At 49.0% G+C, this 12,396-nt stretch overlaps 2 protein-coding genes across 2 annotated transcripts; both read right to left on the bottom strand.

The window, feature by feature from the left end:
- Positions 1 to 291: 291 nt before the first annotated feature.
- On the bottom strand, positions 292 to 1,843 carry KRTAP16-1 (keratin associated protein 16-1). Its single transcript, XM_037033556.1, has one exon. It carries the CDS (start codon positions 1,841 to 1,843, stop codon positions 305 to 307), a length of 1,539 nt encoding a protein of 512 aa, XP_036889451.1. The 3' UTR covers positions 292 to 304.
- Positions 1,844 to 7,165: 5,322 nt separating this feature from the next.
- KRTAP17-1 (keratin associated protein 17-1) lies at positions 7,166 to 7,783 on the bottom strand. The gene has a single exon (XM_037033115.1). The coding sequence runs from the start codon at positions 7,781 to 7,783 to the stop codon at positions 7,457 to 7,459; it is 327 nt and encodes a 108-aa protein (XP_036889010.1). The 3' UTR covers positions 7,166 to 7,456.
- Between the last annotated feature and the right edge of the window lie 4,613 nt (positions 7,784 to 12,396).

Here is a 12,396-nt window from a genome sequence, read left to right as displayed (position 1 = left end):
GCGAGGGAGTGCACAGGTGAGGATGGAAAGAAATTTATGACAGGAAAGAGACTTGAGATGAGATGGCAAAGCTTGATGGCCATGGCCGACAGGAACCCACAATGTCCCCCTCTCGGTGCCCAGGAGGCCTTCATTTGGAGCAGACACTGGCATTCCTGGTCAGCTCTCTGAAGCAGCAGCAGATGGAAGTGATGGCGCAGGAAGAAGAAGATTCTAGCTAAGTCAGGATGAGCTTCGGGTGGGGCAGTGAGTTTTCTCTCTAGTCGGAGGTTCGCTTTGCAGGAATTGGCAGGCTGAGGTCAGTTCAGCAATTGGCAGGGTTGGTGGCAGCAGGCTGGCTGGTTGTGGCGTCGCGGGTGGTTGGGCTGGTGGATTTGGCCTCAATGGGCTGGCAGGGATCAGCCTTGCAGACTTCCGCCTTGCAGGGAGCGGAGTCAGCACCATCCACTTGGCTGCAAGTGGACTTCTTGCAATCCTGTTTGCAGGGGTCGGCACAAGGCAGACAGGAGGAGCTCAGCGGGCGGAAGGAGATGGAAGTGATACAAGCTGGGCGGCGCACGATGGAGCAGAAGGGGCGGTAGCAGGCCGGGCGGTAGGAGATGGACGTCACATACGGCTGCCTGCAGGTGAGAGATCCAGAGCAGACTGGGCGGCAAATTGGGCGACAAACTGGGCGGCAGGAAACCGAAGTCGTGCAAGGCTGTTTGCAGGAGGAGCTGGGTATGTAGAAAGTCCGAGAGCAAGTTGGTTGGCAGGTAGCAGAAGCAGAAGACCCCAAGCGGCAGCAGGAAGGCTGGCAGGAGGCAGGTGAGCAGGAAACAGGCTGACAGCAGACGGACTGACAGCGCTTGACCACGTAGCAGGTAGGTTGGCACGGAGGGGGCACACAGACCACGGGTGAGCAGGGGCTGGGCTCTGAGCAGAGGGGTTGGCAGATGCTGGAGACACAGCAAGAGGGCTGTTGGCAAGGGCTAGGGACACAAAGCGGCTCACAAGGGTTCGGAACACAGCAGACAGGGCGAAGGCAGACAGGCTCACAGACGAGAGCGGCACAGGAAGCTGGCTGGCAGATGCTAGGCCCCGAGCAAGATGGCTCACAAGGACTAGGGTCACAGCAAACAGCCTGGCAGCTGTTGCCCACTGAGCAGATGGATGGGCAGCAGCCAGGGGTGGGGCATGCTGGCTGACAGCAGGCGGGCTCACACACTACTGGTTGGCAGGAACTAGGCACAGTGCAGACAGCTGGGCAGCAGCTGGGCGTGCAGACAGTGGGCTGGCAGGGGGTGGGCACACAGAGGACCGGTTGGCAGGAAGCAGCCCCACAGCATGCAGGTTGTATGCAGCTGCCCACAGAACAGGAGGGCTCACAAATGCTGGCCTCACAGCACACAGGTTGGACGCAGCTGCCCACAGAACAGGAGGGCTCACAAATGCTGGCCTCACAGCACACAGGTTGGCAGCAGCTGCTCACAGAGCAAGAGGGCTCACAAATGCTGGCCTCGCAGCACACGGGTTGGACGCAGCTGCCCACAGAACAGGAGGGCTCACAAATACTGGCCTCACAGCACACAGGTTGGCAGCAGCTGCTGACGGAGCAAGACGGCTCACAAATGGTGGCCTCACAGCACACGGGTTGGACGCAGCTGCCCACAGAACAGGAAGGCTGACAGCATTGTGGGCCACAGCTGGACGATCCGCAGCCGTCTTGACAAGTCGCCAGTTGCCATGTCTGGCTCTGGCAGGAACTGGGCAAGCAGACGGGCGCTCTACACCTCACCTCGGTGGAACAGAGAGAGACGGCTGACACGGAGGGGCATTTCCTAGAACAGCAACTTCCCGACATGGCGGAGGTGGCTCTGCTCCCTTGAGACTGTGGTGAGGTTGCTACCTGACTGAGACAGCTCCCAGGGGGCCCTCGTTTTTATACCCCCTTCCTGGCACGTGCTGTTTGGAGCTCCGGCATCATTTTCCTCCTCGCTGTTTGGGCCACTTTTCAGAGGAACATCTTATTATGGCAAAGGTTTGTTGACCTGGAGTTGTTTATCCACTCATAAAGAAGCTGTTTGTTTACTGATTTGCTAAATCTGGAATCCTTGGAGCTACGGATCATCTTGGAATAAGCATCATCACCTCCAAGCTGAGTGATCTGTGTTTCTGAGCATCGTGGACAGGGGAAGAAGAGAGGGACTTGGAAGTTATCCATCTTCTAGACCTCTGTACCGAGCCCTGGGAAGGACACAAGGGATGCCCGTGTGTCAGACCTGCTCATTCATTCTCGTAGATGTTGCTCTCTACTGGGCAGGCGGGCATGCAGGCAAACTCACTGCAATGCAATGATTTACTTAACAATAGACACACAGGGATCCATAGAGAGGAGCTGCAATGGGCTCCATGGGATAGGGGATCTCTGGGCTGGATTTTAAATACCTGTGCTTTACAGCAATGATCTCATTTAAAACCATCAGTAATCCCACGAGATAGGGAACCTTCCTCCTCCATTGTAGATGAAGGAAAGGAAGAGGGGTTGGAGTCCAAATGTTCCTCACTTGCTAAAGGTCCCACACAGCTTGCCCCATAATCGGATCTGCTCTTCTTCCCCTTCTCCATCCTGGCTGGACAGACCTTTTCTCAGGAGGCTCTGTCAAAGCCACATGTCACAGGCTTAGCCCACAGTGCTGTCCCTCGTCCTGTTCGGTGAGCAGCCTGCCCCCAGACCACCGGCCCTACCTGTCCCCGGAAGGCACCTGACTGGTCCCTCTGCTTCTGTTTCCTCTTTCTCTTCCTCTCACCTGCACCTCAAGCATCTGGTAGACTTCCAGGGTTCTTCTTGCATTTGGTGATTTTTTTAATTAAATTTATTAGAATAATATTGGTTAATAACATACATTTCAGGTGTACGACTTTCTAATACGACATTTCTATTGTCCTTTGGTGATTTTAACAGCTCCTAAAAGAAAGATTCATCCAAGACCCAATGGACAAAAAGCAAGGCTTTTCACAAACACATTGTGAACAAAGGCAAAGAGTGCACATGCTTTCTCAAAGGGCTGCATCAGTGCCGTTGCTGGGACCGACACGAGGAGAGAAACAAACCCTGGGTCTCCGAATGCCGAGGCCTGACACCCTTGCCTCCAAGGCCCTGCCTTGCCTCTCCACGTGCTTTCAGAAAAAGGCAGCTCTGGTAGAGCTCAACCATTTCTCCATTCATCTGTCATTCTTCTCCTTATTCATTAATTTATGCAATCATGCTCAATTTCAATTTTATTCATCTATTGCAACCAGCCATCGTGGGTTCTGTGTGATGACACAGAACAAATGAGTTGAGATTCCAGCCATAAGGAGCTCCAGTTTAGAGGAAAGAGATACATCCACAAGCAGTTAGGGCACCGTGTACACACAAAGGTGCTACAACACCTGGATGCGTGGGGTGCTGTGGGGCACCCAGGAGGAACAGCAGTGTGGTCTGGGGGGAGGTGGGGAAGGCTTCTGCAGAGCATGAAACATGGGAGAGCAGCACATGGTCCCACAGCCAGATGAAAAGTGCAAGGGGACAGGAAAGGACAGTGATGGGTCCAGAGCGGCTACTAGGACTCGGCCATGAAAAGCCTGTGGACCACGGCCATGGGTTGGGCTTCCCACTGACACCTGGGAGTGTTAAGCAGGACAAAGCTTGGCCAGGTTTGCCCCTCAGAAAGGTCTCCCTGGCTGTGGAGATGGGACTGAAGAAGGAAGGCAAGTCTGGAAGAGGGCAGACCACGAGAGGTCTGGGACAATTACCCTAACGCTTCGTGGTGACGACGTAAACTGGGCAGTGGCTTGGGTCTGGGGCAATAGAAGGCGTTTTAAAGAGGCAGAATCTGATCTACAGGACTTAGCGTTGGAAGTGAGAGGTTAGGAAGAGAGAGTGCCGTCCTTTCGGATGTGGCTCTCAGACAAGAGAGGGAGAGAACTTTTAGCAAGCCTTGAAGAAGGCAAAGCAAGGAGACGAACTCAAGACCCTGATCTCCGGCTTTGCACCTCCCCTCCTCTCCATCCACCTTCTCTCCCTCAGCTGAACCAGCAATGAAATTCCGGATGGAGATGCCCCTCCTCCCAAAAGACCCTTCATAGCTGCTATCAGCTGACAAACTTGCTTGACATCCCCCATTGTGTCAGACCGGATTCCTCGAAGAACGCTTCCCTGTTAAGTGGAATAAGCCGCTGTTGTAACTACCTAGCCCAGTGATTTTCAAACAGTGCGCTGCAAGAATCTGTAAAACATGCAGTACCTGACTGTTCGGTCAGGGGCACTGACCTCTTTTCCTTTAGACTGTCAGATTTTTAAAAAATGACAATAGCCAACACAACAATAGCTGTCTAATGTGAATGAATCAAAATTATACCTATTGTCTGTCAGATCAGCAAAAAATATATTTTCTGGTGTGCCACAGAATTTAGTAAAAGGTTGCCAATTCCTGATCTAGCCCATTCCTACTTTATTCTTTTTGCCCGCTCTCGTGTCCTGTGATTCAATAAGCACCAGGAGGGTAAGAACTGTGTTTATTCCCTGATATATACCCAGCACCCAGCGCAGTGTTTGATACATAGGCAGTTCACTGCGAAGGTTTGTTGAATCAGTGAAGAAGGACCTGTGTAGAGAACTAAAAAGGGCAATTCTCTGTCAGTAATTTTTTAAAATAACCATGGTCTTGAGCAATAAAACAATTGGCTGCTCTTAATCACAACTGCACCATGTAGACCAAGTGACCTCTGGCAACGGTGTCCCCTTGGCACGCTGCTGCTCTGCCTGTGGCTTTGTCCTCGGGGTTCCAGAGTCAGCACTGACGGGGCCAGTTCCAGGCAGAACAAAAGTGACTTAAATAGTAGAGTCGAAAACTGAGCCATGTCATAGACAAATCTCAGATTCTCTCCTGGAGCAAGATACTGCTAATACTGCTGGAATTTTTAATGCAGCAAAGAAAATGAAAACACAAGGAGCTATCACTAGACACTTGCTAGAGTGGCTAAATATACAAAGTATGACAATATCAAGTGTTGGCAAGGACATGGAGCAAGTGGAACTCCCAGACACAAAAAATGGTACACCCACTTTGCAAAAAGAGTTGGGTCGTTCCTTATAATGTGAACCATTCATTTACTCTACTCCCTACCCAGCAATCCAACACCTAGGTATTGATCCAAAATAAATGAAAACATACGTCCACACAAACATTTGTTGATGAATATTCATAACAGCTTTATTCATAATAGCCAGGAACTGCATGCAACCCAAATGTTCATCAGTAAATGAATAGTCTTAATGTAGTTTATTCATGCAGCGTAGTTTATTCACTTAATAAAAAGGAATGAACTATTGATAGCTACAAAAACATGAGTGAATATTAAAAAGGTTATTCTAAGTAAAGTTCACAGCACATGGTTTCATTTATATGATATTCTAGAAACAGCAAAATTTATAATGATATAAAGCAGATCGATGTCTATCTGAGATCGAGGTTGGGTGGAAGGATTGCCTGCACGAAGGCACTGAGCAATCTGAGGGGTGACGGAAAGTTCTAGATTTTGAGGGCCATAATGGTTATTTAAATCTCATCAAACAGTGCACTGAAGTGGGAGTCATTTATTACATGTAAATTATATCTCAAAGTTAGTTTATAAAAAATTAAACAGAAAATAATTTCCTGGCTGGTTTAGCTCAGTGGATTAAGCACGGGCCTGTGAACCACACGATCGCGGTTCGATTCCCAGTCAGGGCACATGCCTGGGTTGCAGGCCAGTTCCCAGCAGGGGATGCACAAGAGGCAACCATACATTGATATTTCTCTCCTTCTCTCCTTCCCTTCCTTTCTAAAGATAAATAAATAAAATCTTTTAAAAAAAGAAAAGTAGCAGCCTCATTTTAAAGAAAAAAGAAAATAATTTTAAGGCTAAAAAGTGGAAGCAGCATCACCCGAGTGTTATTTGAAAATCCACTTACACAGGAGCCCGGAAAGATACTTGTTAGTAATAAACCCCGAGGGTGAGAATTCCGCTGGCTATCATTTCTTCTTTCTATTTTTCTGTATTTTTTCATATTCTTAAGAATCATTGCTGTGCTTATAATCACAAAATTATTTTTGTTTGTTGAGTAAAACACTGCTTTGTAGGATTAAAAATCAATATTGTTCTCCCAGGGCAAAAGCAAAATTAGTTTTATTCCATATATAGCTCGAGGTCATATTCAGCAAGAGTTTGAATCAGCTGTCTTTTGAATTTCGACCTCCCAGCTGGGCCCACTTCACAGATGGTCAGGCTTACTCCTCTCACCGCAGGGGCCTCCTGCAGAAGAAATTCAGCTGGTTCCAAGACACAAAACCCTAATGCGGAGCAGGCAGCTTTCGCCAAAGCACGAGGTTGGAGGAGGGACCCGGCTGCCCAGAACACCCTTAGGCCCTGTATGTTGTCGAAACTGCTACAGGAACCCTTCCACTCAGAACCAAGCTCATCTTGCCGACAAGCCTTCTCCTTTGAGTTTACCAGAAAGTTCTGACCCAACCTGAAGCCTTCAGCAGAACCAGCCTAGAAGAACTGCAATGCAGAAGGAAGCCATGCAGCTCCCTCAGGGTTAAACTTGGCCAGCCATCTGACCTTACCTGGAAGCTTTTAAAAATGCAGAGCCCAGGGCCCCCACCCTGGGGCTGATGGACAAAATCTCTAGCAGCAAAGCCCAAAGGTCTGCATTTTTAAAGCCCCCCCCCCCACCATGCAACTCTTGTGTAGCACAGGGCAGCTTCCGCCTACAAGGAGGGCCCTCCAACCTCAGTGCCCTGGAATCATCTGGGGTCCTTGCAAGAAACACAGATTTCCAGGTCAGGCAGGCACTGATCCTGCCTGGTCCAGGGAGGGCTCCGGAATCTCCGTTTTAACTACCCCCAGGCAGTTCTGGTGCCGGGTGACCCACAAACTACCTTACAAAAGCTCTATTGTGGGCGCCAGAGTGAGCCTGCCTGATCCAGGGCCCTAGAGGGGGTGAAGGAAGAGGCGGCAGAACTAATTTGGTTATGCCAGCATGCTTGAGTTTATTAAGAAGTTAACAAAGAGGAATTTTTTGCATCTCAAAAGCAGCCAAAAGCTGAAGGAGAGGGGTCAGTCCCAAGGACACCTTGAATGTGCAATGTTCATAAGGATGCCTTATGGTGCCAAGACACTCATCTTCATTAACATCGAGCCACCGGGATTCACCCTTCCAGCTTCGGGGATCACTTGGGGTGGCACCTGGCTTTAATTCCTCACCAGCGTATGGCTTTTGTTCTCAGGTGCTTGAAACACCAGGGCGGGCGTAGGAGAACAAGCCTCCTCTACAAATAGAACGGGAGACAGGACACTGCCTTGGAAGGTCCTGGAGACACCGGGTCTCCACCTGGAGCAGATGCCAGAGCTCCCTGAGACCGCCTCGGGAGGCAGGAGGGAGAGGTCTTCATTTCGTGTCGCAGACAGGTGTGGGCTGGCAGCAAACAGGGCCGCAGCACCCAGTGGAGCCGCAGCAACTGGATCCGCAGCAGCCCCCGCAGCCACCGCCCCCGCAGCCCCCGCCGCCGCAGCCCCCGTCCCCGCAGCCAGATCCACAGCAGGAAGACCCACAACAGCCGCCTCCGCAGCCTGAGCCTCCGCAGCCTGAGCCTCCGCAGCCACAGCAAGATCCACAGCAGGGCCCGCAGCAGCCGCAGCAGCCGCAGCAGCACATTTCACAGCAATTTTCCTCTTGGGCGCAGCAGTTGAAGCAGTCCCCGGGGCAGCACCCCATGGTCCCGGCTGGTCAGGGCGCAGGTCGGGAGCGCAGCCGGAGTTCCCCAAGTCTGGCAGGCACTCGCTGGCTGGCAGCTTTTATATCCCCTCCCCAAGGGTGTTGGCACAGGGACAGATGTGTGTGTTTTTGGTTGTTATTATTTATGCCAGTTTCCACGAGAGCGTCTCATTAGCTGCCTGTTTATTTTCCAGCTCAGAGTACCTCGACTCATAAAAAAAGCCCCACTCGTCCCAACTGCTATTTGTCCAGAGGGTAAAAATACATCTCTGGGAAGGCCTGTCATCGTGGTCAAACATGGGCCGGCCTTCATTAGCCCAGGTTGGAGGGAGGAGGGAGGAGGCCGTGGCGAACACTCTGGCTCTGGCCTGGGGGGTGCGCCTCTTCCACGTCTTCTCTGGTGGTGAGTGGGTCGTGGATGCTAATCCTGGAAGGACCAGACTGGGGAAAGCTAGACGCCCTGCACCTTCCGCCGCAGGCAGAGGTGGCCGACAAGGTCTGGCCAGGTGGCTCCTCCCAACTGGGAGTGGCATCTTCATCCTGGCACCAAATATGCGTGTGCGTGCGTGTTTGCATGTGTGTGTGTGGTATGCAGAGGGTGCCGCACGTTTGCTTGGGCTTGGTCAGTAACCATCAATCACGAGTAATAACTGCCCCATGAACTGCAGAGACTCCCCATAAACCTGTACGGGGCGGGGGAAACATGTTTCTCTGGGCTGTGCCGTGAGCTGAACACACACCTGGTTCTCTAAATGGACTGGAAGAGCAGTGGTGGGAACGTGAGACGCCCTGGCCCCAGGCCTTTCCTCCCTAGGAGGAGATGGAGAAGATAGAGGAGGAGACGCAGGAGGACTTGGAGGAGGGAGGAAGGAAGCGGGGGGCGGAGTGGGAGAGAGGAAGGATGGTCACTGAACATCCAAAACTGCGTTGAAGTCAAATTGTGCACGTTTTTAAAGACCACCTGGCAGAATGAGAGAAAAGCGTATAAAATAGCCAGAATATCATCTGGTGAAGAAAATGCCATTGGAAGACACGAATCCACAGAGAATTCGAGTCCACGTGTGAATTCTGAGACGGGCCAGATCTCCTGTCCCCGTCTGGGCTTCGGGGCCTGGTCGTGCCTTGGAATGGTGACTCCAGAGCCTGCGGGCTCCGCCCTCCGGAAGTGGAGGCGGAGGGCGGCGGTCGTCATGGAGATCCAGATCCAGGAACGCAGTCCCTCCTTTTCAGTTTCTTTTCTTTTTTCCCCATGAGCCTGGAGAGGAGGCAACCTCTAGAAAGGGCTAGAAGGACTGAAAACCAGGAGGCGAGGGGAGTGGAGACAGCGAGGAGGAGTAGGTGACTTGGATCTGATCTGACCCAGTACCTACATCATGGTTTTAGAACTGGGAGGAACCCCCGAAGACCGTGTGGTTCTGGGTTCCTAAACCAGATTTTTCGGTCAGAATTGCGAGGGGCTCCTGAGAAATACGGGTCCCAACCTGCACCCAGTTGTGCTCCGTCCGACCATGTGCTCTTGGGAGCCTGAGCAGCCGCTTTCAAGTTTCCCAGGCGACTGGGTCATCAGATGGGTTAGAAACACGGACAGAACTTAGTGCCGCCCCGACCACCGCCTGCAAGGGGTTTGTTTGTTTGTTTGTTTGTTTGTTTTATTAAGTACAAAGGATGGCAGCTGGGCCTGACTTGACCCTGCTCTGTTTCCTGATCGACTGGGCCACAGATGCTCTGTTTCCCGGTTCAGGGTCCCTCCGGCCACTCCGCACCCGCAGATGGACAGACTCCTCGGGGTGAGTATAACGCGGTAACGTTCACAGCAGGCACGTTCTTTTCTTTCTTTGTAAATGACAGACGGTGCATTCGTGTGGTTGCCGTGCACAAGGGACACAGCAAACAGTCTCCCTTCTATTCCTGTGTCCTGCCAAGCCCGCCTCTCACTCGCCCTCCCCCTGTCCCCAGTATCACTCAACCCCTGGACCCAAATTTACTGTCTGTAACACGGAGGTTGTGGTAAGGGCCGCAGTCTCATAGGGCTGCCGGGAAGGTGAGACGGATTAGTGCTTATGGAAACGCAGCACTTAGAAGAGTGATGGGCCACGTATTGTTTGATAAAATTAGCTATTATTTCTATCCAAAAAGATACATTTATATAGTTCACCCCAAAATGGGGTGAATTCGCCCCACAAATATGCATGCTGTTCTCACTTCTTTTTTTCTTCTTGACAAGGCATCTTAGAGCTCCTTCCATATCAGTACATAAGGTTGTTTATAGTGGTTAATCGTACCAATCATTTACTGAGCCAATTCTCTATTGAAAGACATTTGTTTCTAATTTCCGATACTTTGCTATTATGAACAAGTTTTTAGTATTTGCTATTATATAACTTAGCATATCTTTATATGTCTTCCCCATAAACTCTTGGAAGAGGAGTTGCTAAGCCCATGGGTTTTTGCGTTTGTGATTTCGATGGATGTTGCCAAGTCACCCTGCAGAAAGGCCCAGTGCACACTCCCGTCAGCAATGTGTGACAAAGCACGAAGAGGCAGGTGGAGTACCCATCTCTTCACGCTTTTACCCACACAGAGTGTGATCCAAGTCGGCGACCTTGACTCTCTGATAGGAAAAAGAGAAGATCTTGAAATAGCTTTAATTTGCCTTGCTGTTATTGTGAATAAAATGAGGCGCTATTTCACATGCTTACATACTATTTATGCTCCCTATTCTGTCAATCATCTTTTCCACGGTCCGTTTTTCCAAGAGGTTGTTGGTCTTTTTCTTTGATAGGAGTCCTTTGTGAGATAGAAAATCAAAGCTTCATCTGTACTGTGAGTTAAAAATGTTTTTCCCAGCTTGACATTAGCTTTTAATGCTGTATTTTAATAATAATAATAATAATGTTTACATTATTAATCTGATACCTACTTACTGTAGAATTATTGAAAAATACAAAAAATTAAAGATAAGTCAATAAGCCCATAATAATATTTTACTCTTTATTTATCTTATTTTCCTTTGTTTTTTCTAAATATTTACATTGGTATTGATATCAATATACATGTATATACATATAAGTCCATATATAAATTCTAAATCCATGTTCCAAAGTATGTTAAAAATCTGTAACTGTTTTTCTCTCGGTCTACTTAAACATATTTCAAATCTTCATTCCAGCTTATGAGGCAGGACAAGTCAGTTCTGCGTAAGGTCAGAAATCAGTCAGGATTTCTCTCCACCATCCTTCAAGTAGAGACGGAATCTGAGTCTGGGGGCCTTGGACAGCCCCCTCGCATAAAAGAGAGTGGCCGCCAGTGCATGGTGGGCATCCCCCGAGAGGTGCATGGTCCTCTCTTACTCCTGACCACATCCTTCCTCTGATGGCTCAGCTGAGATGCCTGAGTTCTCCCCGCTCTCCACAAATTCTGCTTCCTTCCATCACCCCAGCTGGGAGGCCCAAGGTCTTCTCTGTCACTTCCCCCCACCACAAAAGTCTATTTCAAATTGCATAAGCTAAGCGTTGACTCAAGTCACCCTCTCTGTGTTTCTACAGTAATAACCCTGTGCTGGGGGCAGTGGGTGTTGAAAGACCCCACTGACGCCCGCATCACGAGCAGCGGTGAAGGAGACTGGAGGAGAAAGGTAAGACCTGAGCTAGTGTAAGGCTTCCTCCCGGCACAGTTTTACAAAATCAAGTCATACTGTGTAAACTGATTTATGTACTGAGTGTTGTACTTAACCTGCGAAAATGCTCATAACTATGTTGATTATTAAATATTATAAATGTGAGCGTTTGTATTTTCATGTTGATGTAAACCTTCCCTGTTGTTGGATATCTAAGTTGTTCCCAGTTTTCCAATATTGAAAGCAAAACGCTGAGATGAACTTCCATAAATGTGAACCTTTGTGCATCTTTCTCACCTCCCTAAAATATGTAATCATGCGATCTCCCTAGAAATGTAATTACTGAATCTTCAGCATGTTAATAATTTTAAGGCTGTGAATAAATGTTTTAAAATTATCCTTTGGAACAATGGTCCCCATTTGCACCCATGTCACAGTGCTTTCCCAATACCAGTTTTGTAAATTGAATTTATTGGGATGACACTCATTAATAAAATCACATAGGTCCTAGGTGTACATTTCTGTGGTACATGATCTGCATATTGCATTGTGTGCCCACCACCCAAAGTCAGATCCCCTTCCATCACCGCATGTTGGGCCCCCTCCCTCTGGTGACCGCCATACTGTTTGTGTCTATGAGTTTTTGTTCTATATGCCACATAGCCATGAAATCGTGTGGTTCTTGACTTTTTCTGACTTATTTCTTTGTCAAGAGATTTGTCATGATTCATAGTCCAATCGTGAAATTTCATTATACTATTTATTTGTACTTATTTCATTATTAGTAGTGTATTTCATAGGCCACTTTTATTTCTTCTTTTGGAAATTATCTGCTCACACCAATTTTTCTGTTAAGCTATCCATCTTTTCTAATTTATTTATAAGAACTTATTTTATGCTACGTGTAGTAACTTTCCTTTCTGTCACTCACACATGTTGCGAAATTTGTCCCGAAGTGTCATTTCTTTTTCATTGTGTCTGTGGTGTTTTTATGTGT

This window comes from Sturnira hondurensis, unplaced genomic scaffold (genome assembly GCF_014824575.4).
Source record: "Sturnira hondurensis isolate 20B ecotype Veracruz unplaced genomic scaffold, ASM1482457v3 Scaffold0021632, whole genome shotgun sequence".
NCBI lineage: Eukaryota > Metazoa > Chordata > Mammalia > Chiroptera > Phyllostomidae > Sturnira > Sturnira hondurensis.
This window is presented reverse-complemented; position numbering and strand designations above follow the sequence as displayed.